Source organism: Lactuca serriola, chromosome 5 (assembly GCF_051521515.1).
Source record: "Lactuca serriola cultivar US96UC23 chromosome 5, Lser_US96UC23_V15, whole genome shotgun sequence".
Lineage (NCBI taxonomy): Eukaryota > Viridiplantae > Streptophyta > Magnoliopsida > Asterales > Asteraceae > Lactuca > Lactuca serriola.
Window position 1 is genome coordinate 231026856 of NC_136412.1, and position 25279 is coordinate 231052134.

At 38.8% G+C, this 25279-nt stretch overlaps 2 protein-coding genes across 2 annotated transcripts; both read left to right on the plus strand.

Annotated features, from left to right (window-relative positions):
- Positions 1-3386: 3386 nt before the first annotated feature.
- LOC145053715 (protein arginine N-methyltransferase PRMT10-like) lies at positions 3387-5752 on the plus strand. The gene is made up of 7 exons (XM_079001805.1): positions 3387-3668; positions 4184-4376; positions 4456-4561; positions 4640-4829; positions 4926-5111; positions 5200-5283; positions 5396-5752. Exons 1-7 carry the CDS (start codon positions 3462-3464, stop codon positions 5570-5572), a joined length of 1143 nt encoding a protein of 380 aa, XP_078857931.1. The 5' UTR covers positions 3387-3461; the 3' UTR covers positions 5573-5752.
- Positions 5753-9805: 4053 nt separating this feature from the next.
- On the plus strand, positions 9806-12306 carry LOC145053716 (uncharacterized). The gene is made up of 4 exons (XM_079001806.1): positions 9806-9983; positions 10474-11175; positions 11473-11724; positions 11979-12306. The coding sequence occupies exons 2-3, from the start codon at positions 10501-10503 to the stop codon at positions 11530-11532; spliced, it is 735 nt and encodes a 244-aa protein (XP_078857932.1). The 5' UTR covers positions 9806-9983; positions 10474-10500; the 3' UTR covers positions 11533-11724; positions 11979-12306.
- The last annotated feature ends 12973 nt before the right edge of the window (positions 12307-25279 follow it).

The following is a 25279-nucleotide window of genomic DNA, read 5'->3' on the forward strand; positions in this document are numbered from 1 at the left end:
GGAGTCCAATCAACAGCTTATTACCTCCAATTGATCTTAAATGTCTTCTCAATCTCGGATCTACAGCCCCTTCTTGCTCTTCCAAGGCTTTTCTTCCTTCTCCAAGCTTATAGCTCTCTCTTTGATGCAAGATCTAGCTCAAAAACGGATATGGCGGCTAGGGTTGATGTTCTGGGGGTAAAGAGGCACTAAAGGAACCCTAGGAAAAAGAATGAGACGCTTAAATAGGCTCCAAGTCCCGGATTTAGGGTTTTCCTCATTCAGACCCAACTCGTCGAGTCTCCTTGGCCGACTCGCCGAGTCGGTCGCTAACACCTCACCCGGTTCCCGCTCGGACTCGCCGAGTCCCTCCTTGGACTCGCCGAGTCTCCCCTAAACTTGAGGTTTTCTTTCTTTTCTTGGCTTTCCAAACTTTGGGGTGTTACAGATTAATTCATCAAGCTCGTTAAACTGCATGCTGAGAGGTTTTGCTGTGAAGCACAAGTCCTCTCGCTCCTTTGTGTCTTCATTCCCACCATCTGTGTTGTATCCCCTCATCTGAGACACGTCTGACACCATTAAACACTTTCCACCGCTCCCTTCACCTTTCGCTACATAGGCCTTTCCATGAGATGGCTTCCTGACTTCATCGTCCTCAGAATCTGTTGACCAGACCTCCACGCCACCGAACTCATCATCCGCTACCGAACCCTGCACAATTAAAGCATTCATAGAGGGGTTAGCAGTGGATTTCGTTCTTTTGACCTCTTCCAGCTTTTTCAACAGCACAGTTTCTTCGTCTTTCTCCTCATCCTTTTCTGCCATTTTCTTGAGAACACAATCTTTAGCATAGTGGTTCTTTCCTCCACAATAATAGCAGCTCACACCTGAATCACCTTCAGCTTTCGGTTCCGTCTTTGGTTCTTCTGCCTTCGGTTCTTCCCTAACCTTTTCAGAACTGTAACTTCCCTGCCAGTTTCGGTTCTTATTTGCAGGGAACCTTTTCTTGATGAACCTTTTTGGGCTTGACACCATCATTGCATAGTCTTCAGAGGTAAGATCATAATCCTCTAGGTTGAGGTCTTCATCTTCCATCACAACTTTGCTTTTGGACAGAAGGGCCAATGATCCCAAGCTTGAAACCACATTTTTCTCCTGTAACACAATCTTTTCTTGGGATTTCAAAATCCCTACCAGTTTCGCCAAGGAGTGAGATTTGAATTGCTCATGCGCTTTAACTGTGGACACAACCGCCCTCCATTTAGATCTGAGACCGTTTAAAAATGTAACCTTTTGTTCAATCAACTTCCTTTCAATATCATGTTTAATCATCTTACTAAGAAGATGATTGAAGCGATCGAACGTCTGAGTTATAGTTTCTTCAGGACTCTGCTTGAATTCACCAAATTCGGACAAAAGCAAGGTTTGAATGGAATGCTCGAGATCTTCGTCCGTAGAATATAACTCTCGCAGCCTATCCCATATTTCTTTGGCAGTGCTGCATGAACTCACCAGCCTGAAAGTGTCAGATTGAAGAGCGAATTTGATTAGTCTCAATGCTTTAATATTTCACTGAAATTTATTTTTTTCGTCTTGAGCAATATCTTTAACATCTTTCAAAAGATCATTATACTCCTTCTGAGTTTTAATAATTCTTGAAGTTGCTGAATGAGCGAATGGTCCAGATACGATTGCTTCCCAGATGAGATATCCATTGTCCTCAGATCCGATAACATAATCTTCAAAGTGATGTGCCCAGACCTCGTAATCCTGGGTGTAAAGGATGAGAATCTTTGTCGTTGATCCAATGCTGTTTGAGATGTTAATGGGATTAGATTGTGACTCGTCCATGCTTGATCGAATAACCTGTTTAAAAGATCAGACTTGTAATATATTAAATTAGGGCAACACAAATAAATGTTGAGTTACGTCAATTATGGGATGACGGCTCAATAAATATCAGTAAATGCGGAATAACCCTAATCGCAACCTTTTTCACAGAAAAGAAGTGTATGAATTACACAGCCTCCTGCTCTGATACCAATTGATAAGATATTAAATAAAGTTGATGATCGATTAGATCTTTGTAACATGTAGTGCGAAGAACAGAAAACAGTAAACAAGACAAGATTGAATCACAATGTGTCGAATGATTAATTCAAACAATCCTCAGCAGAGCTCGACTAAGAACTTCCGCTGTAGAGGATTTAGGGTTACAAGAACGATAATAATAAACTTCTGAATAATGCTCTGATCTCTTGTTACTATCGTTAACCTAAGATACATGCAAACACCTATATTTATAATAAAACCCTACTATACTCACGGATGGACAGGCCCATACCAGAGATACAAAAACGGACTAACAACCGAGCCCAATAGACGCAACACTTAATACAAAACACGACCTAACACCTTCTTATCAAAATTGAAATATACAAATTAGCTTTAAAAGAATTTACTTGCGACTCGGGTGTTACAGATTCATTAAATACCTATCATATTTGTTGAAATGCTTTTCTCACTAAATATATTGAAAAAATATTGAAAAAGGAGTAGAGATGATGAAGTCCAGCTGTGAAGCCATCTATTGTTGAAATTAGTGTCGATGAAGTTATCAGATGGGGAGTATTGACGGTGATGTTGATGTCCTCCGCTGGAACCAAATCTCTACATCCCCACTCTTCCAACTGTGTTCATGTAAAATCTGCAATGCTATCCGATTAGGGTTCGTAAACAAAATATTTGTAGTGAAATACAATAACACGAAGACAAAAGCACCGATCATGTGTTGTATAATCGATTGAATGAAGGCTGACCATGTGTTGTATATTCTGTTCTAATTTCCTAATAAGCCAAAGAGGGGATTGTTAGGGTTTTGGAAGAGACGGTGATAATCGATCGTTCTTGATGACAACTCTCAGATGAGGTTTGGGTGAAGAAGATGACAACGACGATTAGAAATTTTTCTATAGGAGCAAATTTTGAAGAACTATGGTGTTTGGGAAATATTTATTTAAAAAAAAAATTTGGATTTGAAATTAAATAACTATCTATTTGGATTCTAGGTGGACAAGCCAACTCCAATTTCATCCGAAAACCGATAACTTTTAAGTTGCATCTCTATTTAACAAGCAAATTTAAAATTGAATGATTTGTAATACAAAAAAAAAAAAAAAAATAATAGTGATTAAATCAAGACAAAACATAAAATTTATTGCGGTCTTATTTTCCTTTGTTTTAATTGGCAAAACCCTAGCTTTGATGTTTTTTTTTATACATTTTATTACATAAATATTAGTAATTCTGGTTACGTAAATATTAGGCGTCAAATTGAACGAAACGAAGGGCTGACGTGGCAGTGGGCCTACACTCTTGTGCCCTAATATGAAGAATCACATATACATCTTCCCTCTTTCAACAATTTTCCAATCGCTGTCTCTTTCTCTCCCTCCATAATTCCGCAACCGGACCTTAAACAAATGGGAAGTGCAGCTAACGGTGGCGCCGTTGATATGGATACATCCACCAGCAATGGCAGCGTTTCCGTCGACAAGGGCGTCGATTTCGCCAATTATTTCTGCACATACGCCTTTCTCTACCACCAGAAAGAAATGCTCTCCGACCGTGTTCGAATGGACGCTTATTACAACTCTGTTTTCAAGAACAAACACCACTTCATCGGAAAAGTTAGTATCTTTGTGTCTATATATATATTCTTTTAAGTGTTTCATATTAAATTTTGTTGCGCAGTTCTCATATCGTCATTATTGCATTCAACGCATTTAAATAATCGTCTTATTATGCTTTAGAATCATGCCACGCGATGCAATTTTGACGAATGAAGTACTTATCTGCTTTCTATTATGCACAAATAGAACTTATTGTCTGTTGTTCTGCTTCGAGTAAGCTTTTCTTGTTTCACTAATCACCAATCTCTTCATTCCAGAAGAAGCACAGTTAAATCTTAGACTTTTTGAATCTAAGCTGTATACAATTATAGATGTTAATGTATCGAAGTTGTATACAATTAATCTTATGAAACATAACATTCACGTCCTTTCGGGGACAAGGTTCAAAAAACCTTGCTAGGATTCATATCTTGAAATTATATATGATTGGGTAGCAACTCAGAATCTTGAATATCAATTCCTTTATAAGCTCACTGAAACACCAAAACTAAACTGTTGATTCCATGGTGAAGACTGTGTTGGATGTAGGAACAGGGAGTGGCATTTTAGCAATTTGGTCAGCTCAAGCAGGTGCAAAGAAAGTGTATGCGGTGGAAGCTACAAAAATGGCAGATCATGCTCGTGAGCTTGTTAAAGCAAACAACCTCCATGGTATTGTTGAAGTCATCGAAGGTTCAATAGAAGATATAACATTGCCTGAAAAAGGTTTGTTTCAAAAACATCTAATTCAACACCCATTATTTACAATTTCACCCCCTTTCTCATAATAAAAAGTAATCAACAGTTGATGTAATCATCTCTGAGTGGATGGGATACTTTCTTCTTCGCGAATCCATGTTTGATTCTGTTATCTGTGCTCGTGATCGTTGGCTAAAACCAACTGGAGTTATGTAAGTAATTATATATATATTTTTTAAATATTTCGACTTGAATAAGTTTTTAATTATTTATTTAAATTGTTTTTATAGGTATCCTAGTCATGCGCGAATGTGGTTGGCACCTATAAGATCAGGATTATCAGATCATAAAATGAGTGATTATGAAGGATGTATGGATGATTGGCATGGTTTTGTTAATGACACTAAATCTTATTATGGTGTTGATATGAGTGTTTTGACAAAACCCTTTTCTGAAGAGCAAAAGAAGTATTATTTACAGGTTTCGTTTGATTAAAACTTGTTTGTAATTTGTAATTTGTATTTGTATATACTTTTTTTAAATCAAACCATTTACTTTTTCTATTTTAATGTGTAGAATTCCCTTTGGAATAGTCTTCATCCAAATCAAGTAGTGGGAACTCCTACTATTTTAAAGGAGATTGATTGTTTAAAAGTAACTGTTGAAGAAATACTCAAAGTTCAAGCAATTGTTTCATCAACAATTGTTAAAGAGGACACTAGGCTTTGTGGCTTTGGTGGCTGGTTCGATGTTCATTTTAAAGTACGTTAATATTATTATATTAATATTATTGTTGTTTTTAGTTTCTTATTATTATTATTTATTGTTATTATAATTATTATTGAAATAGGGAAGAGAGGAAGATCCAGCTGAGTGTGAGGTTGAGTTAACAACATCTCCTAGTGTAGATGATGGCACACATTGGGGACAACAGGTTAGTAATGATAAATATTAAAGTTTATTATTATTATTATTATTATTTTGTGATATTTGTTATGATAAATAGATGAATGAAAGTATGTTGCTATTTCTTGCATTATTTACAGGTGTTTCTTTTGCATCCACCTGTCCGTGTGAACGAAAAGGATGATATCCAAATCAATTTTACAATGAGTCGTTCTGAAGAAAACCATCGTTTGATGAAAGTTGATCTTGGATATCAAATTAAATTGTCATCCGGTAAGATGTTGACACCTGTCAATAACAAATTCTATATCGAATGAAGCTAAGGTCTCAATGACACAATGTCAATTGACATTTCAAAAGCATGAAAGTTTCGTCTCTTTTCATGTAATTTATGTTGTATGCTATTTCGTTCGTTTCTTGATTTTGTCGTTTAAAAACCATAATTCGTTGTAAGCGTTAAATGTTTTTGCTACGTAATTGCATTGTATTTTTTGTTAGTTTTTTAGGGTTATTTTTTTCACTAATGAGGATGATGAGGGCATTTTTGTCTTTTGCATAAATGTGAAATCGAACGTCATGTCCTTAATCTTATCACATTTTTTGTGAGGGACGAAAATGCAGTACGACTTGTTCTGTTCTGTTCAGAGTTATTCAACTATATTTTGCATGTGGTTACCAAAATTGTTGATTTTTTTAAGATTTTTAAATTAGGGTATTTTATTAAGCCACATGCATATGACTTTGATTACACATGAAGATGCTTTAACAAGACTACATTTCCAATCCTTTCCCCTCTTCAATTTCAAAAGTCAACCCCTACCCTACTCTTTAGGATGAAGCAAAGGTGATGAATGTTAAAAAAAACTAACTCATCTATAAAATCTTCAAGAACCCATCTTTAATTTTTCAACACTTTCTAAAGATCTCTACAAAACCTAGTCATTTTTGTTCTTTCTTGAATCTTATAAAGAATGCATAGATCATCATCAGCCACCACGTTCCGCACCTCCGATGAGTATTTCCTCAACCTATTGCCGCCAGGGAAGCTATCCAAACCACCACCGGATGATGACTTACCCGTGTATAATCCAATCTCTCCAAATGGAACCAAGGAACACTATAACTCATCAAGGGAAAACACTATTCATCTCATCCCACTTGTTTTGCTTCTTTGTGGTTTTATTCTTTGGTTCTTTTCTTATCCGACTGATGAACTCAAAGACAACAATATTACAATGTAAAATTGTAAATCATAATGTCTTCATAGCAAGAAAAGTGGTAACAGAGTATTTCTAGAGTAAGAAAAGTCGTGAAAGACTTTACTTATGGATTCTTATATGTAATGAGGAGTATTATTGGATTTTATGATATATTATGTTATACAAAACAAAAACGATGTTTTATTTTTAAATGTGAAAGTAAGTTGCTTTGAGGCTTTATATTGTTGAAGAAAGGGAGTAAACGCAAAAAGTATGATAACATCATAACAAGCATTTCAATCATAAGTCATGGTTTAAAAAACGTTGTGTTGACATTTTGTGTGTTCTAACATGTGGATTTTGGATATTGATATACAAATATACGTGTTAAAACATAAAATTTATGCATGTCTATATAAAAGACTATAAAGTTGGCAATTTTGATTCGTTTTTTTGGAAATGGTAGGTTTTGGCTAAATAATATCTCTAAGAGATTGAATGGGTGTTTGGGATTTTGCTTACTTAAAGTGTTTTTTTTTTTAATCTTATTGCGGTTTTGTTTTAAATATTTGGATAAAAAAAACATAAAAAATGATTACTTAAAGTGTTTTTGATTTTATTGCGGTTTTGTTTTAAATATTTGTATAGAAAACATAAAAAATGATTAAAATGCTTTTATCTTATTGCGGTTTTATTTTAAATATTTGGATGAAAAAACATAAAAAAAATATTAGTTAAAGTGTTTTTTATTTTATTGTGGTTTTGTTTCATATACATGTCAACAATGCCGTTTTTAATTTTTCTTCGTCAGTAATATATAAGGATGCTTTTTTTTTTTAAAAAAAAAATTTATTTCATTTATAAGCAAATTTTATGTATATTGAATAATAACTTATCAAAATTGTGTTTTAGTACTGTATTGATATTACAAACATTTTTTTTTCCTCAATTCAGTTTTTGTTACTATATAAGCAATTTTACCAAAAATACATAAATTACTTTAAATAAACAATTTTAGATAAAGATGAAATGGGTCAACTTTGGTTGTATAGTATCTCCAACGGATTAAATAGATAAAATCAAATAGCTTAGTTGAAAGTGGGTTGAAAGTAGATTGAAGTGCATTAAAATATATACAACCTTCAAAATCAGCTTACTAAAAGATTATATTATTATTTTTTAATATATGTATGTATTTTTTTTGTAATCATACTTAAATTCGAAAGATAAAAATTATCAACGTGTAAAAAAATATTTTTTGTAATCATAAGAAGCACTTTGTTGAAATCTCATTAATCATTTAGACGTAGATTTTTGTCATAACGGAGAAACACTTGGTCAATTAAGTGATGCATGAGATGAGATATATAATAATATAATCAAGTGCATAAGCCGGAAACATGTATTTTTTTTCTGTAGTTATTTTTTCATATAATTGCACACACACAAACTTTGCAATAATTAAGACTGACAAATATGTATTATAAAAACCAACCAATATGTTACCAATCGAACCAATAATATTGATAACCAACAAGATATTTGGTTGGTAATACTATATCAATCGCAAAGTCATGGTATGATAGTAGTACAAAGATTTCAATACCACGGTAATATCATACCAACCAATTCAATATATATATATATATATATATATATATATATATATATATATATATATATATATATATATATAACCATCTCATATGTATTAAAATTTATTATTACTATTCATGTATTTGTTATGGTTTGTATTACACTTTATTATGATTTGTATAAATCAAAAATTTCAAAGCTTATTTATTTATTTATTTATTTTAAAATTTTTACGGATTGTTGATTGTTTTCTTAAAGTTTGAAAAACTAAAATTGTACGATGATATAAAAATACTCAATGGTCATTAGTGAATAATATTTTTTATTAAATTGAACTTGCAAATTGAACAACATCAACCTATCACGTTGAACAAAAGTTGTGATTTACTCTAATTTAACTAGATAATAACCGAAAAACTGAACCAAAACCAAATTAACCGATATAATCGAACCATAATAACCGAACCATTTTAAAAACCGTTGGTTCAGTTTCTAATTTTTGTTAACCGATAACTAACGGTTCGGTTATGGTTTTATAGGTTAACCGAACCATTATTAACCGAACCGCAAACTTATATTTTAATATATAAAAATTATAGATTATATATAAAATAATATAGTCAAACTTATTTAAGATCCATTCAAATATTGAAAATATAATCCATCAATCCTCACTTATCAGGAGACGAACGAGCAATCAAACTATTAAAGGCTGATCACGTAGACACACACAATCTTCCAATCATGCATTGAGTTAGATTATTGATTAATGTTGTAATTCATAATCGGCTAATTCTACAATTTGTAAACATTATTTACAATTAATTTAATATTCACACTCATAATCGTAATCGAAGGCTTCTCACACCATTAATTCTAATCAAAGATTGTTTTGACTTTATAGTCCTATTCGAAGGATTTTTTTGACTTTATAATCAAGACTTCTAGGTAAGTTAAGTTTTTGGTTCTTCTTTACTTTGTGATATTAAGAATGTATTTTTTTTTTTTAAATTTTGGCTTTTTTTATCTACTGTTTTTGACTTAATCACATTGAATGTATATGAGTGATTGTCTTTTTTTTTTTATCCAATAACACATAATATGAACGTTTGACTCTTTTATTTTATAGTTTTTGATTTAATCGTATTGAACGTGTATGAATGTTTGACTTTATTTTAATATTAATATCAATTATCAATATATGAAATTATTAATGTCAATTTTTTTTAATGTTTTATATTTTTATGAATGTTTTTGATTTTGAATGTGGCTATGTGTTATCTCACTCTAAGTATTAACTGTACACATTTTATTCTATTAGTATAAGTTAATTTACAAACATTAACATCAAAGATTTTTTGGTATTCTATTTTTCATTTTTATGCCAATATAATTTCGTCATTTATATTATTTTGAACATTATGGTTAACCAATATTAACCATTAACCGATAAAAACCATTAACCATAACCAATATTAACTATAACCAATGGCTATCAAAATACATTAACCAATCATAATGTTTATGGTTCGATTTTAACCAATAACCGAACCAAACCGTCTTATACATACCTCTAAATTTAACATATTTGCATATGATTTTAAAATAAAAAGTCACGTACAATCGTACATCTCGTGTTTACAAAAATCCAACGTATAAAGAAGGAAAATATAGTATCATCACTTTCCATTTATGTTTTGTTTAATATTCTAAATCGGCCCAAAAGGGTAAAAACAAAATATAAAAGCACAAAGGAGAGGAAGATGCGTAGTATACATGAAAAAGCGTATAATAACAAGAATACCAATTTCCTCAACAAGGTATTCTTCCTTCATAATTCTTGTGCAGTTGGAAACCTCCTTTTGTTTCCTCCAACAAATTAAAAACACAACTCCGATCAAGAATCTGAAATCGAACTTCTCGATTTCAAAAGGTTAGTGATTTCATTCATCAATCTGTTATCTGCTTTCTTTAATTTTAGGATTTCGACCGACATCGATGTTAGATAATCTTTAATGTTCGGTTGAATGATTGTTATTGATTTGTTAGTTATTAGCTTCATCTTCTTGATTATTTTCTGCTTGATTTTACTTTCTTTCTGCGAAATTGCAATGGCATTTGATGTTGATTAGCGATTTAGAGTTCGTTATTATGTTCGTGCTTTTCCTTTTCGTTTTCGAGATCACGTCAACACGATTACGTATGTAAAACGCAAGGAGTGTCTGTTATATTTCTGTATGTGTGTTTGTTAATAAAAAGCACATACAAACACCGGTTTATAATAGATTTCTTTATCAAGATTTCGAATTCTTTTTGTAGTGGAAGAATATGAAGAACTTTTGTTGTTTGTTTGTGTTTCTGTTTTTGTACTTTATAATCACATAATGATATTTTGCTTACTCTTCAAATTCCCAATTGAACAGATTCTGAGAAACCAAAACTTCTGCATCATGAAATACAAAAAAGGAAGTATAGTGGAAGTCCTGAACACAGACAAAGCTCCTTCCCATTCATGGCGTTATGCTCAAATAGTTTCTCACAATAAACACAAATACACAGTCAGATACGATGTCTACCATGGAAACCAACAACAACAAGAAGAAGAAGAACACATATCAAGAAAATTCATCAGACCATGTCCTCCCACAGTTGAAATTTCAGAACACTACCCCGGTGATGTAGTGGAAGTGTTTCACAATCTTTCATGGAAGATGGCAATCGTTTCCAAATCATTCAATCTGGACCTATTTCAAGTAAGATTAGTCGGATCTTTTATCGAGATCAAAGCAAGAAAATCAGAACTCCGTGTACGCCAATCATGGCAGAATAACAAATGGGTTGTGATTGGAAACCACAACAAGAAGCAAAGGTACACTAATGATAGTGTTAGTGTTACTAGTTCTGTTGGTAGTTGCAGTGTTGATGATAAATTTCAGAATATAAAAGAAGGTGATATTGATGATAGTGATGATGGGGAGTCTGTTTGTGAAGGAGGGTATTTTGGGGATAATAAAAAGAAGTTGAGATTGGGGGAAGAGATACATAGGTTAGAGTTGAAGGCGTATAGGCGTACTATTGAGGCATTACATGCGTCAGGACCATTAAGTTGGGAAAAAGAATCAATGGTAACAAATCTTCGTATGTCGCTCCATATATCAAATGATGAGCATTTGATTCATCTTAAAAACTTAATTTCTTCTTCAAGTAGTATTCGTAATAGATGACATGAAAAAAAAAAAAAAACAAAACATTCTTTATTGAATGCCTCACATAATTGTAAAAAAAAAGCATTTATTGCCATGTTATGAAATGTTTAGCAAACTCTTTCCTTATTTGATGTGTATTTTATCGGGTTTGTTTGTTCTTGTAACTTTTTTTTTTTTGGGTGTTGATATTATTGATGCTTCCCATTGGTTTTCCAGGCCCAAAAGTTGGAAGCTTGTATTGCTGGGTGTGCCACCTTCTCTGTTGGTGTTGGATGACGTGGCACACACAAAATAAGATCTGTTGAAAACAGCTAATCATTACCCTCTTGTGTACTTAATATATTCGTATGATGTGATATGTTAATCGGGCTATTTTGGTTTTATGATGTAGGTTTTTTACATAAGTTTATGTATGCAGTTTGATATTCAAGTTTTTGATATTCAACGATCGTTATGCAGCTTATGATGGTATGTTTTATTATAAGTATCCGTATTTTGGAAGTATATACAACTTTTTTGAATTGTTTATTGTCAAAAGAAATTATGTAATGAATCTTTTAAGTTGTTAATTTGTGAATGTTGATGTCACAAAAATACACAAAATGTTGGTATTTCCAAAAGTGGGTAACTTTAGGTCTACCTATTTTGAACTTTTGTAGAATTTTGATGTTCTTAGATTTATTTATTTATTTTGCTAATTTTGATTTTTTTTTCTCAAACAGGTAAAATTTGTATATGAAATCAAGACAGGTAGTCAATGCCTTTCTTTTGTTTAACTCTTAGGGGTTGTTTACTCTTATGAGATTTGGTAAGAGGTTGAGTTTGACTTGGTTAAATTGAGACTGTTTGATGCGATACTTAGAAGATTCTAACTCGTGACTCGGTCATGACTCCTCTAAAATGCCTTTTAATCGGTCAGGTTCAGGACGAATGAGTATTTACTAAATCAGACGTCGACTCGATCATATATGATTCAATTAACAACTATCAAATAATTCTTTTACTCTTAATATTAGAACACTAATATGATCTACGGTTTTTATTTTTTTATTTTATTTTTTTTTTTACTTTTTTGATTACAAGTTGGTAATTGAGATGAGCAACACAACGATTCTCTACACTATAGAACTAAATGGAAAGATGGTCTGATTGATGCAAGATTTATATATTTGAAAATAAACGGATCTGATTTAAATCATATGATTTCAAGGGCAATATTGTCATGTAAAAATAAGAGTATCCATAAGAGTATAAAATTAAGAAAATATCCGATCATTGACCTCGTGGATAGCTTTTTTTTTTTTTATTTGCTACACCATCTTTCCATTAAATATATCAAACAAAATGTCAACTTAAATATTCTCTAAGCTAATATTAGCCACTTCTAAAAGCATTTTTTTTTGTTTATGAAATCAACTAATTTACACTAATTTTTTTTTGAAATATTTTATAAATCCTCCTCATCTAATATGCTATTTTCTAGCATATGTAATGTTATAAAATTACAAAGTTCTTAATGGAATTAAATAAAAATCATTATATTACAATATACAAAATTAAAATAAATATTAATAAATCTAGAGTCCATATAAGATCATTTTGATATTTACATCGGAGACAATGCAAAAAAGAAAAATAATATATCATAAAATTATAATGTGTTAAAGGATAAATATAATAAGGGGATATAATAAGGGGGAGTAAAGTAGAATAAAGATGGTTAATTGTAAATTGCAAATATTCCTTTTGGTTTGGGTTAATTTGAGTATTTGATTTCTAACTTTTATTTTTTTAACTCAGACCATCCATATTATTTGATTTTGTTTTGCGTTTAGTTCCTAACCGACTTAAAATGTCTAAATTACCCTTAATGTAATCTTTTTCGTATTTTATTGAATAAAATTATTTTAAAAAACGAAATTAAAATGTATGGATCCTATCCACCACGTTAACTCTTCCCCCAACCCTAACTTGCAATGTCTTTCGCTTTCCACCAACTATTATCATCTTTAATGTTGTTCTCCTCTTTCTCATCGACGAATACCATGGTTGGAAGTTGATATCGTTGGAGTGGCACATTGTCGGAAATTAACGTCGTCACCATCTCCTCTTCCACCTACATCACCACGACCATATGCATCATCGGTAATCATTAGTGAAGTGGGGCAAAGTGGTTGCAGACAACATCCTCCACCACTCTCCTCCCTTCCTTCACAATTACAGACGTGGGGGATGAAAATAGGGGATTCAAGAACTTGATGATTCTAGATATGAGTGGTTGGAATCAAATCACGTGAAAGGGCAACCATTAGATTTAAGTAGTCTATATGATCGAAATCACCTCTGGTTTTAGATATGGTTTCCAGAAGTCGATGGGTGGGGAGTTTCTTAAAGACTACTGCTATTTCTAGTGACGCCACTTACCGCTACCAAAATGAAGTAAAGAAAGTGATCGATTAATGTGTTTACAAGTTTGGCGATTGCAAAGAAAGTTGGGGCTTCGTCAAATTAAACAGTCGGAGATGATGGAGATTCATTGCATTCAAGGTCGCCGATGCTAAAGGGTTCAGTGGACCATAGCTACTCACACTCACCTGACCTTGAAAGCTCACTTTTCTATAAAAATCAAGCATAAATGGCGAGTTTGTTGCAAAACACCCACCTTTCTCTACAACCTCCACCAACATCACCGGAAAAATGCAAATTGGGAAGTTGCGGAGAAGGCGAGGCTTACCGGAAGAAAACTGGCGCCACCTTTCTCATTCTTTATCCTTAGATTGTTTTTAGGTTTGATGAATCAAAATAGGAAGTCGAAGCTTTTTTTTTTTTTTTTTTTTTTTTTTTTTTTTTTTTTGGTATCAGGCTGTTCTTGCATCCATCTGGACTAGATCTTGATTTTACATCGAATTGTTAATGGTTTGAAAAATCTGGTTTGTTGAATCGATTTTCCATCAGACTACTCTTGTTTCTAGTGTAGATGTAGATTTGCATCTTTTAATTTTTTTGCAGTTGGTTTGGATTGATTTTCTGTATAAGAGTTTGTTTGCATTTCAGGGTTTTGTTTGCAATAGAGTATGTGCTTTAGAGTTTTTTTCTTCAACTAGTTTGGATGCATTTTTTATAGTCTCGCCTGAGAAGACAATGTCTCACTAGATGGGGAAAGATGAAAAGGCGATGAGATGGGGTTTGCAAGCATTCTTGTAGGAGAAGTGGGGGAGGGTAGGTGGGTCCCATCGAATTAATGATATTATTAAAGTAAAAACAATAAAAAGAAATATTAAATAAAATAGAAAGGGCATAATAGTCCTTTTTATCTTTGTTAGGGACCAACAATGCAATAAAACCATATAATAAGGACAGTTCAAGTTAAAAAATATATGTCAGGGACCAAACATGCAAATTACATTATACCATAAGCAACATTCTTATAATTTACTCTAATATAAATGGTTGATATTATTAAATAAAAGAAAATTCACTCCCATCACTCCCATAGCAGAATGTTATCTATAACTTTAATTATTTATATTTGACCTTTTAAAAATCATTCAATGAGAGATGCTCTAATGTAATGACCCGATTTTCTAATATAGAAATAAACTTGAGTTTCATAATTGTTCCAAGATCAAATCCGAGAATTTACTACAACAAAACAAATACATCGATAACTAGCCTAAAGACAAAGGAATGCAAATACTACACCCTATTACTATACTCCTTCAGACCTTTTGGAAAAGGATCAAACAACCAGAGTACGCGTTCTATTTTCAAACGAAACTAACAACGCCACCCCAACAATTAACATTAAAAATGACGCCTCCTTCAAACCTTTTGGAAAAGGATCAAACGACCAGAGTCCACGTTCCATTTTCAAACGACACTGACAATGCCACCCTAACAATCAACACTAAAAATGTCCTACATCATAACTATCTAATGGATTAAGCTAAATGTCACCCCAACAATCGACATGGTTGATTAGGTTAAACTCGATGATGTATGGGTTGTTGACTCGGGGGTGCGACTGAGCCCATACCATGTAAATAAGAAATACTAAAAAGTAGAACAAGTAACATTTGGGAGACCCTTATCAAGATACCTAATTGAGATCTTGTTCCCGTGGAAGCAAAGGGAAGTTACATGTTACAAAACGGATTCAAAGTTGAAAGAGTCTTGCACATTCCAAAATTCAGTTGCGGTTGTCGACTTATCAGGGATTTGGAATATGTTATAAAGTTTCTCTCTGACTTCTATTTTATGCAGGAGTTACACTTGAGGAACTTGATTAGAGTGGGTGAGTGAAAACGAGGTCTCTAATAAATGGGCTTGGTGGCGATGCTAAGGAATGCTATGATGGAAACGGTTGATGTTGAGCTATGACATAAGATGTTGAGTCATGATTTAGGATAAAAGCTATACCAAGTCATGTTTTTAGAGATTTTTCCTGCAAATTAAAGGATAAAGTTTGGAATTCTTGTATAAACGCTAAGCACACTAGACTTCCTTTTCTTTGAGACATGTGCCATGTCCCACCTGAGATTGAATGTGTACCACATTTTAGGCCTTATATGATGATGTCTTCTCCTATAAGTACCGACCTGATCCTCCAGACGAAACCCTAGCTGTTGCATACCATTTTTTAGTGATTTCCGACGCTTTTTGGCGACTTTCGAATATACAAAGACTATGGTTCAGTTTTTTATTTAGTTTAGTGATTTACTTTTCAGATGTTATATTTAATGTTTTATTCATTTTTAGCCATGTTCGTATTGAAACCCTAGTTTTTCAGTATGGCAAAGACTTCGACATTTTGTGTGATTAATAGTTAGATTTGGTTTTTAATTCGTGTTTCCATGTAGTAATTCTAGTTTTAGTTTAACCCAATATTTGATTTTGGTTCGATTCATGCTGATCACCTGAATTAGGATTCAATAAATCTAGTTATTCAGACCGACAAAATCCTTAATTCTTTTAGTAGCTGATAATGAGTAAGAAACATCAAATTGGTTATGTAACAAGATTTAATGTTGATGTAAACTGAAAATTATATATTTTTACTCTATCAAACTTGTGAGAAGTATTAAACATTATTAAGCATTTTACTGTGATTTTAATGTGTTTTTCTAACTTAATTCTAAGATTTTGTTTAAGTTATGTTAAAAAAATCATGTTTAATTCGAATGACTTTGTAGCACCTGGTTCCTGGTACGTAAATCTTATTTGAGTATTTCTCTTCTTTTAGCCTTGGACTCGGCGAATCATAGGTCCGACTCGCCGAGTAGATGCGGGACCCGGGACATGTTTAAGTTGTCGACTCGGCGAGTCCATATCCTGGACTCGGCGAGTCACAACTGTTGGATAAAACCCTAAGTTTCAGAGGTTTGCACCCTATTTAAACAACATATCCGCCCCAACCTCGCCCCCATTCACCCTCAGAGCCCTGTATCTCTCTCTAGCCGTGCTTCCTTGTGAGTTTGAAGTGTTTTTGTGGTATTCTTGAAGTTTTTGAGGGAAAAAGAAGAGGGAATCAAGAAGAGGAGAAGGAGGCCAAGCATCTCTGTGTCATTCCAACGTTTCCCCTAAGGTATAGCTCGTTTCCCCTCTGTTTTTAAGCTTATTGTCCCTTATAGCTCCATTAAAGTCCTTTTTGAGCCATTTCCAAGATTGTGTATGCTTGAGGGTTCGTAATAAGTTGATTGGCCTCTAGATCTAGGCAAGATTGATCTCCAGGAGCTCAGATCTGTTAGCTTTATGGACCCATGTTGCTTGTTCACCCTAGATCTACCCTTTTGAGGCATTTTGAACCCTAAAATCCATATTGGTGAATATCTACACGTAAAGTTGGAAACTTTACGTGTGATTCGTGTCCTAGAAGTCTAGATCTGTGAATGGCATGGACTGGAATCGAGCAAATCTGTGTATTTAGTGGGTGCATGGCAACGACTCGGTGAGTCGTTCATGTGACTCGGCGAATCTGTTCGCGAGTCTCCGAGTTTGTCCCCTTTTCGTAGTGTCGAGTGAGCAATGAGTCATGGGGTGTGGCTCAGTGAGTCCGAAGCTGAACTCATCTATGGAGGTACTCGGCGAGTCAATGCCCTGACTCGGCGAGTCAATGCCCTGACTCGGCGAGTTCAAGGCAATCACCTTAGATCAAGAACAGACTCAGCGAGTTGTTCATACAACTTGGCGAGTTTTGGCATAAGTGTTCATCGGATGAAGATGAACTCGACGAGTTGTTCATACAACTCGGCGAGTAGGATGAAGGACTTGAGTATCAGTTAAGAAGGAGAACTCGTCGAGTCGACGCCTAACTCGACGAGTAGAAACGGGATTCAAGGCAAACGTTTGGGTAGGGACTCGGCGAGTTGGAAAGCCAACTCGACGAGTCGGGTCAACTGAAAGTTGACTCTGATTTTGACTTAGGTCATGATCAGGGGTAAAATGGTCATTTTACCCAAGGACAGTTAGCAGTGTTTGATTGAGTATGTTGTGGGAATTGCAGCCGGAGGATTTCTGGAGCAGCAGCAGCAGCAGTAGACAGTCAGTTCCCGCTCAGATCAGCAGCTACTTCGAGGTGAGTTACCTTCCAGTAGCGGTGGGTCTACGGCCACAATGCCGGCCCACCAGTAGGAGTCGTATGTTAGATGATTGTCTTTGTGATATCGTCTAGGTTGCTACTATCTGATATGTTATATGCTAGCATGATATGTTATATGCTAGCATGATATGTTATATGTGATAATAGTAGAGTTCGGTTGTTAGGACCGGAGGGTAGTCAGACACCCCAGAAATGTCTGGCAGTACGTGATGATATGTTTGCATGCTGGCCTGTTATGTTATATGCGATAGTGGTAGTAGGAGGGGACTAGTCCCCGAGGATCGGTTGTTAGGACCGATGGGTAGTCAGCACCCCAGAATGGCTTGACACGGGTAGTCGGCACCCCAGAATGACCGTACCGGGTCGTCAGGCACCCCAGAATAGCCTGACAGTATGCGTATTATTTGTTTGTATGGTATGTGGTGTGATGGGGGAACTCACTAAGCTTTGTGCTTACAGTTTACAGTTTTGGTTTCAGGTACCTCTTCGTCGAAGGGGAAGGAGCCGGCACGGTAGCGGCACATCATGCACACACACTGGTTTCCGCACGTATGAGATTCTCTGGGATTTATACTCTGATATTTGATGGTTGTATGATTTGGATTTTAGACATGGTTTACGTTTTGTTATGGTTTGATCAAACAATGTTTTTAACTATTAATGTTTTCTAAAGTAATGTTTTAAAAACAAAATTTTTGGACGTGAAAATTGGGTCGTTACAAGTTAGTATCAGAGCCCTGGTTTGAGGGATTCGGACTCACCTTCGGGGGTGTCTGAACTCAAATCGAGGGATTAAAAGAATTTCTAAAAGAAAATGTTTTCAAAAAAAAATTGAGAAAAGTGATTAAGAAAGAACGAAGTGTGTGATGTGTGCGAGCGGCCGAGCTCGAGTAAGTATTCCCCAAAGTACCCATACAAGTTTATGTTATGTTTATCAGCTTTTGTAGAACCGCATGCTAGAATAGGGCTAAGGATCTAGGAGTGATGCCTTATGTGCCTGCTTTATGTGTTCCAGCTGTATGAGAATTGCATGCTAGTATCGAGTAGACAGCAGTAGGGTAGCCTGCTAGGGTTGTGCCCGATAGTATGAGTTAGCACTGTGTGCTAGTTCAGTTTCCCTCTATGAGAGCGGAATTGCTTGAGGTTGTTTCCCTTGTCTGAATGCTGCTTGCTTTGTGCTATGTGGGACTCCGAATAATGGGAATTAGCCATTAGGCGAATACGTCACGTCACATGTGATCAGAGTTGAATAATCTTAGAGTACCGGATTTGATCCTACTGCGCAGCTCTTGTTTGAGTCCAACCGTTGTAGGGATGAGTCGGGTACTCGAAGGATTATCTGAGTCTCGTCGCGTGTGATGGTATTCGGGTGATGGCTAATTGGCATTACAAGGAGGTCTGCAGCAGCTGAGGACTGGATCGAGTAGAGTCGGAGATTTCCTAGGGCGAGCCTGGGATGAGTATAGTAGTGATCAACAATAGGGAAAGGGATCTGGTGGAGTCGAGGCAGTCCTTGAAGAAGGTACGGATAGATGTGGAAGGTAGTATGGGCCCGTACTACTGAAAGCAGAGGATCCGTACCCGAACCAAGGAAGGCCAAGACAAGACCAGGGAACTTGTAAGTAGTTGTGATCCCTCAGGAAGTATCAGTATCTCTAATTATTGTTGTGATGTGTTGTAGAATGGTTGTACTTCGATCGAGGCCGGTAGATGGCGGTTCAGGAGAGGGGTCAGGTTCGGGATCAGGTTCCGAGCCGGTAGATGAGGGACTACGCGAGTTCATCGCGTCAGAGATCACCAGAGGCATCCTTGAGTCGACCCCCATCCTCTTTGGGTCGATCAAGGAAGGGATCATGGAGTTGATGGAGGATCGCCTGCGGACATTCATGAGTGATTTGGCATCTAGCCAGTCAGGATCTCGCACACTGTCCTTCAAGGACTTCAGGGGCAGTGGTGCGCCAGATTTCCATGGGGTGAAAGACCCCATTGCTGCCAGGCGATGGATTGCAGACATCGAGTCTGCCCAGTTGACTAGCTTCTGCCTCGAGGGGTCGAAGGTGAGGTATGCAGCAGGGTGTTTACGGGACCGAGCCCGGGATTGGTGGGAGTCATTGGGTGACTCGTTGGGAGCTTCAGCTATCGAGGCTATGACCTGGTCGGACTTTGTGACCAGGTTCAGGGCAGAGTTTGTGCCGGCTGTCGAGCTTCAGCAGCTGGCCAGGGAGTTTCTGGACATGAGACAGACGACGGAGACTGTGGCGGAGATCACCGCCAAGTTCCGGGAGAGGGCTTTGTTGGTGCCCCAATATGCTGGTGACGAGGATATGAGGAGGACTCGTTATCACGATATGCTACGAGCTAACATCCGGGAGCATGTTAGCTTTTCGGCTTGCCCTACCTTGGACTCTATGATTACTAGGGCGAGGGAGAGGGAGATAGATTTGGAGCACATCCGGAAACGGAAATTAGAGGAGGGACAGGCAGGAGGGGCTTCGGGGAAGAAGCCCAAGGGATCAGATGGTAGGCCGAAAGGCCAGTCAGGACCGAGCCGCTGAAGGAAATGCTGCAGGCCGCACGAGGGGGCGTGCAGGATGGGATCATCAGGCTGCTACAAGTGCGGCAAGTCTGGGCACATCAGCAGGGATTGCACTGCTCCGGCAGCAGTTATTCAGACATCAGAGTTGCTGTGTTTCCACTGCAACCAGAGGGGCCACAATAAGGCCAATTGCCCCCAGTTGACAGTTTCAGCGCCGGTGAAGGCACCAGCTCCAGCGACCCTGCGGATCACGGATGGCCGGCAGGGCACGGCAGAGGCTCCGGTGGTGAGGAGCCGAGCATTCCAGTTGACTACCGAGGAGGCACGCGCCGCACCTGATGTGGTGACGGGTATGATTTTTTCCCTCTATCTTATTCTTATGATGTTATGTTATTGATATGTGCTCTGTATGTATATGTATGCATTAGGATCGTTCCATGTGAACGGCCTTCCAGTTCAGGTGTTGTTCGACTCGGGTGCGTCCCGATCATTTGTTTCTCTTGCGCTTAGCAAGAAGTTTCATGAGTCATCGGGCGAGTTAGACTGCCCTTTGGATGTGGAGATTGCTGATGATCGATCGGTGCGAGCATCGATGGTATTTCGAGACTGCGTTCTGCGTTTGTATGAGGAGCGTTACTTGGTAGACTTGGTTCCCATTTCGTTGCGCGGGAACAAGGTGATTATTGGCATGGATTGGTTGAGCCCTAATGGGGCGGTGATAGATTGCGCGCAACAGTTAGTGCGGGTCAGAACCCCAAGCGGGGGGGGGGGGGGGAGTTAGTGATTCATGGCGAGAGGCTGCAAGGTGGACCCACTGTATGTTCGGCAGCGAGGGCTAGGCGCTATCTTCAGTAGGGATGCGCAGGATATGTCGCGTATGTGATGGATACCTGGGAGGCGGGTAAGGCGACAGTGAGCGAGGTTCCGGTGGTTCGAGATTTTGCAGATGTTTTCCCGGAGGAGCTACCTGGGATACCTCCGGAGCGACAGGTGGAGTTCAGGATTGACCTTGTTCCTGGTGCGGCTCCGATAGCCAAGGCACCGTATCGGTTGGCTCTTCCCGAGATGCAGGAGTTGTCTACGCAGCTGCAGGAGCTGCTAGACAAGGGATTTATTCGTCCGAGCAGTTCACCCTGGGGAGCCCCGATTCTGTTTGTGAAAAAGAAGGACGGGTCGCATCGGATGTGTATAGATTACCGGGAGCTGAATAAGGTAACGGTGAAGAACCGTTACCCGCTTCTGAGGATTGATGACCTCTTTGATCAGCTTCAGGGAGCATCTTGGTTCTCCAAGATTGATTTACGTTCGGGTTATCATCACATGAGAGTCAGGGAGGAGGATACGCAGAAGACCGCGTTTTGGACGCGCTATGGCCACTATGAGTTTGTGGTGATGCCTTTTGGGCTCACCAATGCTCCTGCCGCGTTCATGGACCTCATGAACCGCGTATGCAGACCGATGCTAGATCGGTCTGTGATAGTCTTTATCGATGACATCTTGATTTATTCCAAGACTCAGGAGGAGCATGAGGAGCATCCGAGAGAGGTGTTGGAGACCCTGAGGAGGGAGAGCTTGTATGCCAAGTTCTCCAAGTGTGAGTTTTGGTTGCGCGAGGTGCAATTTCTGGGACACCTTGTCAACCAGAACGGGATTCTGGTCGATCCGGCCAAGGTCGAGGCCGTGATGAGATGGGAGGTTCCGAAGTCTCCATCTGAAATTCGGAGTTTCCTGGGATTGGCAGGCTAATATCGGAGATTTATTCAGGATTTCTCCAAGATAGCCGTGCCCCTGACGCGGTTGACGAAGAAAGCCGTGGTCTTTCGGTGGCGACACGAGCAGCAGGCTGCATTTGAGACGCTGAGACAGAGATTGTGCGAGGCGCCGATCTTAGCCCTTCCAGAGGGCGTAGAGGATTTTGTGGTTTATTGTGATGCGTCCATTTCTGGGTTGGGCGCGGTATTGATGCAGAGGGGGCATGTCATTGCCTACGCCTCGAGGCAGCTCAAGCCTCACGAGGCGAACTACCCGACGCATGTTTTGGAGTTGGGGGCGTTGGTTTTTTCCCTCAAGATTTGGCGACATTACCTCTACGGGGTTCGATGTACCATCTACACGGACCACAAGAGTTTGAGGTACCTCATGGATCAGCCGAATTTGAACATGAGGCAGCGTCGGTGGTTGGATGTGGTGAAGGATTATGATTGCGAGATCCTTTACCACCTGGGGAGGCCAACATGGTGGCCGATGCGTTTAGCCGCAAGGCGGCGCCGATCAGGGACGTTTGCATGAGGATGACCGTGGTGACTCCCCTGTTGGAGCAAATCCGGGAGGCTCAACAGGAGGCTATCAAGGAGGAACATCGGAAGAGCGAGCATGTGGTGGGTCATGTTTCCTCCTTTGATTATGATAGCCGATGACTATTGACATTACACCGTAGGGTGTGGGTGCCGTATCACGGAGGTGTGCGCCAGATTTTGATGGAGGAGGCGCACAAGTCCCGATTCTCTATTCATCCCGGGGCGACGAAGATGTATAGGGATCTTCGCCTAGATTATTGGTGGCCCTGCATGAAACGGGATGTGGCATGGTACGTTGAGCGGTGTTTGACCTGCAGGAAGGTCAAGGCCGAAGATCAGAGACCGCATGGCAAGATGCAACCGTTGGATATTCCACTGTGGAAATGGGAAGATATCACGATGGATTTTTTCACGAAGCTTCCCAGGACCGCGCGTGGAGTGGATTCGATTTGGGTCATCGTGGATAGATTGACCAAGAGTGCTCATTTTATTCCGATTCAGGAGAGCATATCGGCCGAGAAATTGGCCGACATCTATATCAGGGAGATCGTGGCGCGACACGGGGTGCCGGTATCAGTGATCTCGGACAGGGATGTGCGTTTTACTTCCAAATTTTGGAAGAGATTTCATGACGAGCTGGGCACTCGTTTGCATTTTAGCACCGCCTTTCACCCGTAGACGGATGGTCAGAGCGAGCGGACCATCCAGACTCTGGAGGATATGTTGCGGGCGTGCGTGCTAGACTTCGGTGGTAGCTGGGATACCTATCTTCCACTGGCCGAGTTCTCCTACAACAACAGCTATCACGCGAGTATCGACCGCCCTCCCTTCGAGATGTTGTACGGGCGGAGGTGCAGGACCCCGATATGCTTAGTGAAGTTGGCCAGAGAGTCATGGGGAGCACCGAAGTGGTGCTCAAGACGACCGAGAGGATCAAGCAGGTCCGGAGCAGGCTCCAGACTGCTCAGAGTCGGCAGAAAAGTTACGCCGACAAGCGTCGGTCCGACTTGGAGTTCCAAGTCGGGGATATGGTTCTCCTAAAGGTGTCGCCTTGGAAAGGCGTCATTCGATTCAGGAAGCGAGGCAAGTTGGGCCCAAGATTCATCGGACCGTTCAGGGTCGTAGCCCGGGTGGGCAAGGTGGCGTATAGGCTGGATCTGCCAGCCGAGCTCAGCCAGATCCACAGTACTTTCCATGTTTCTCAGCTGCGGAAGTGCCTAGTGGACGATTCAGCAGTTGTGCCTTTGGAGGATATTCAGGTTGATGACAGCCTGAATTACATTGAGCGCCCAGTCGTGATCCTCGACAGGAAGTCGAAGGATTTGAGGAACAAGAGGGTGGAGCTAGTGAAGGTGCAATGGTAGCACCGCAAGGGTTCAGAATGGACTTGGGAGCTGGTGGACGAGATGATGGAGCATTACCCCGAGCTGTTTCAGGATCGAGCAGCAGACTTCGAGGACGAAGTCTAAAATAAGTGGGGGAGATTTGTAGCACCTGGTTCCTGGTACGTAAATCTTATTTGAGTATTTCTCTTCTTTTAGCCTTGGACTCGGCGAGTCATAGGTCCGACTCGCCGAGTAGATGCGGGACCCGGGACACGTTTAAGTTGTCGACTCGGCGAGTCCATATCCTGGACTCGGGGAGTCACAACTGTTGTATGAAACCCTAAGTTTTAGGGGTTTGCACCCTATTTAAACAACATATCCGCCCCAACCTCACCCCCATTCACCCTCAGAGCCCTGTATCTCTCTCTAGCCGTGCTTCCTTGTGAGTTTGAAGTGTTTTTGTGGTATTCTTGAAGTTTTTGAGGGAAAAAGAAGAGGGAATCAAGAAGAGGAGAAGGAGGCCAAGCATCTCTGTGTCATTCCAACGTTTCCCCTAAGGTATAGCTCGTTTCCCCTCTGTTTTTAAGCTTATTGTCCCTTATAGCTCCATTAAAGTCCTTTTTGAGCCATTTCCAAGATTGTGTATGCTTGAGGGTTCGTAATAAGTTGATTGGCCTCTAGATCTAGGCAAGATTGAGCTCCAGAAGCTCAGATCTGTTAGCTTTATTGACCCATGTTTCTTGTTCACCCTAGATCTACCCTTTTGAGGCATTTTGAACCCTAAAATCCATATTGGTGAATATCTACACGTAAAGTTGGAAACTTTACGAGTGATTCGTGTCCTAGAAGTCCAGATCTGTGAATGGCATGGACTGGAATCAAGCAAATCTGTGTATTTAGTGGGTGCATGGCAACGACTTGGTTAGTCGTTCATGTGACTCGGCGAGTCTGTTCGCGAGTCTCCGAGTTTGTCCCCTTTTCGTAGTGTCGAGTGAGCAATGAGTCATGGGGTGTGGCTCAGTGAGTCGGAAGCTGAACTCATCTGTGGAGGTACTCGGCGAGTCAATGCCCTGACTCGGCAAGTTCAAGGCAATCACCTTAGATCAAGAACAGACTCAGCGAGTTGTTCATACAACTTGGCGAGTTTTGGCATAAGTGTTCATCGGATGAAGATGAACTCGACGAGTTGTTCATACAACTCGGCGAGTAGGATGAAGGACTTGAGTATCAGTTAAGAAGGAGAACTCGTCGAGTCGACGCCTAACTC

Coding starts and splice junctions, on each gene's coding strand:
- LOC145053715 (XM_079001805.1), top strand. CDS start 3,462: ATGGGAAGTGCAGCTAACGGTGGCGCCGTTGATATGGATACATCCACC. Junction 4,562..4,639: donor CTAAAACCAACTGGAGTTAT/GTAAGTAATTAT, acceptor TTGTTTTTATAG/GTATCCTAGTCATGCGCGAA. Junction 5,284..5,395: donor GCACACATTGGGGACAACAG/GTTAGTAATGAT, acceptor CATTATTTACAG/GTGTTTCTTTTGCATCCACC.
- LOC145053716 (XM_079001806.1), top strand. CDS start 10,501: ATGAAATACAAAAAAGGAAGTATAGTGGAAGTCCTGAACACAGACAAA. Junction 11,176..11,472: donor GTTGGGAAAAAGAATCAATG/GTAACAAATCTT, acceptor TTGGTTTTCCAG/GCCCAAAAGTTGGAAGCTTG.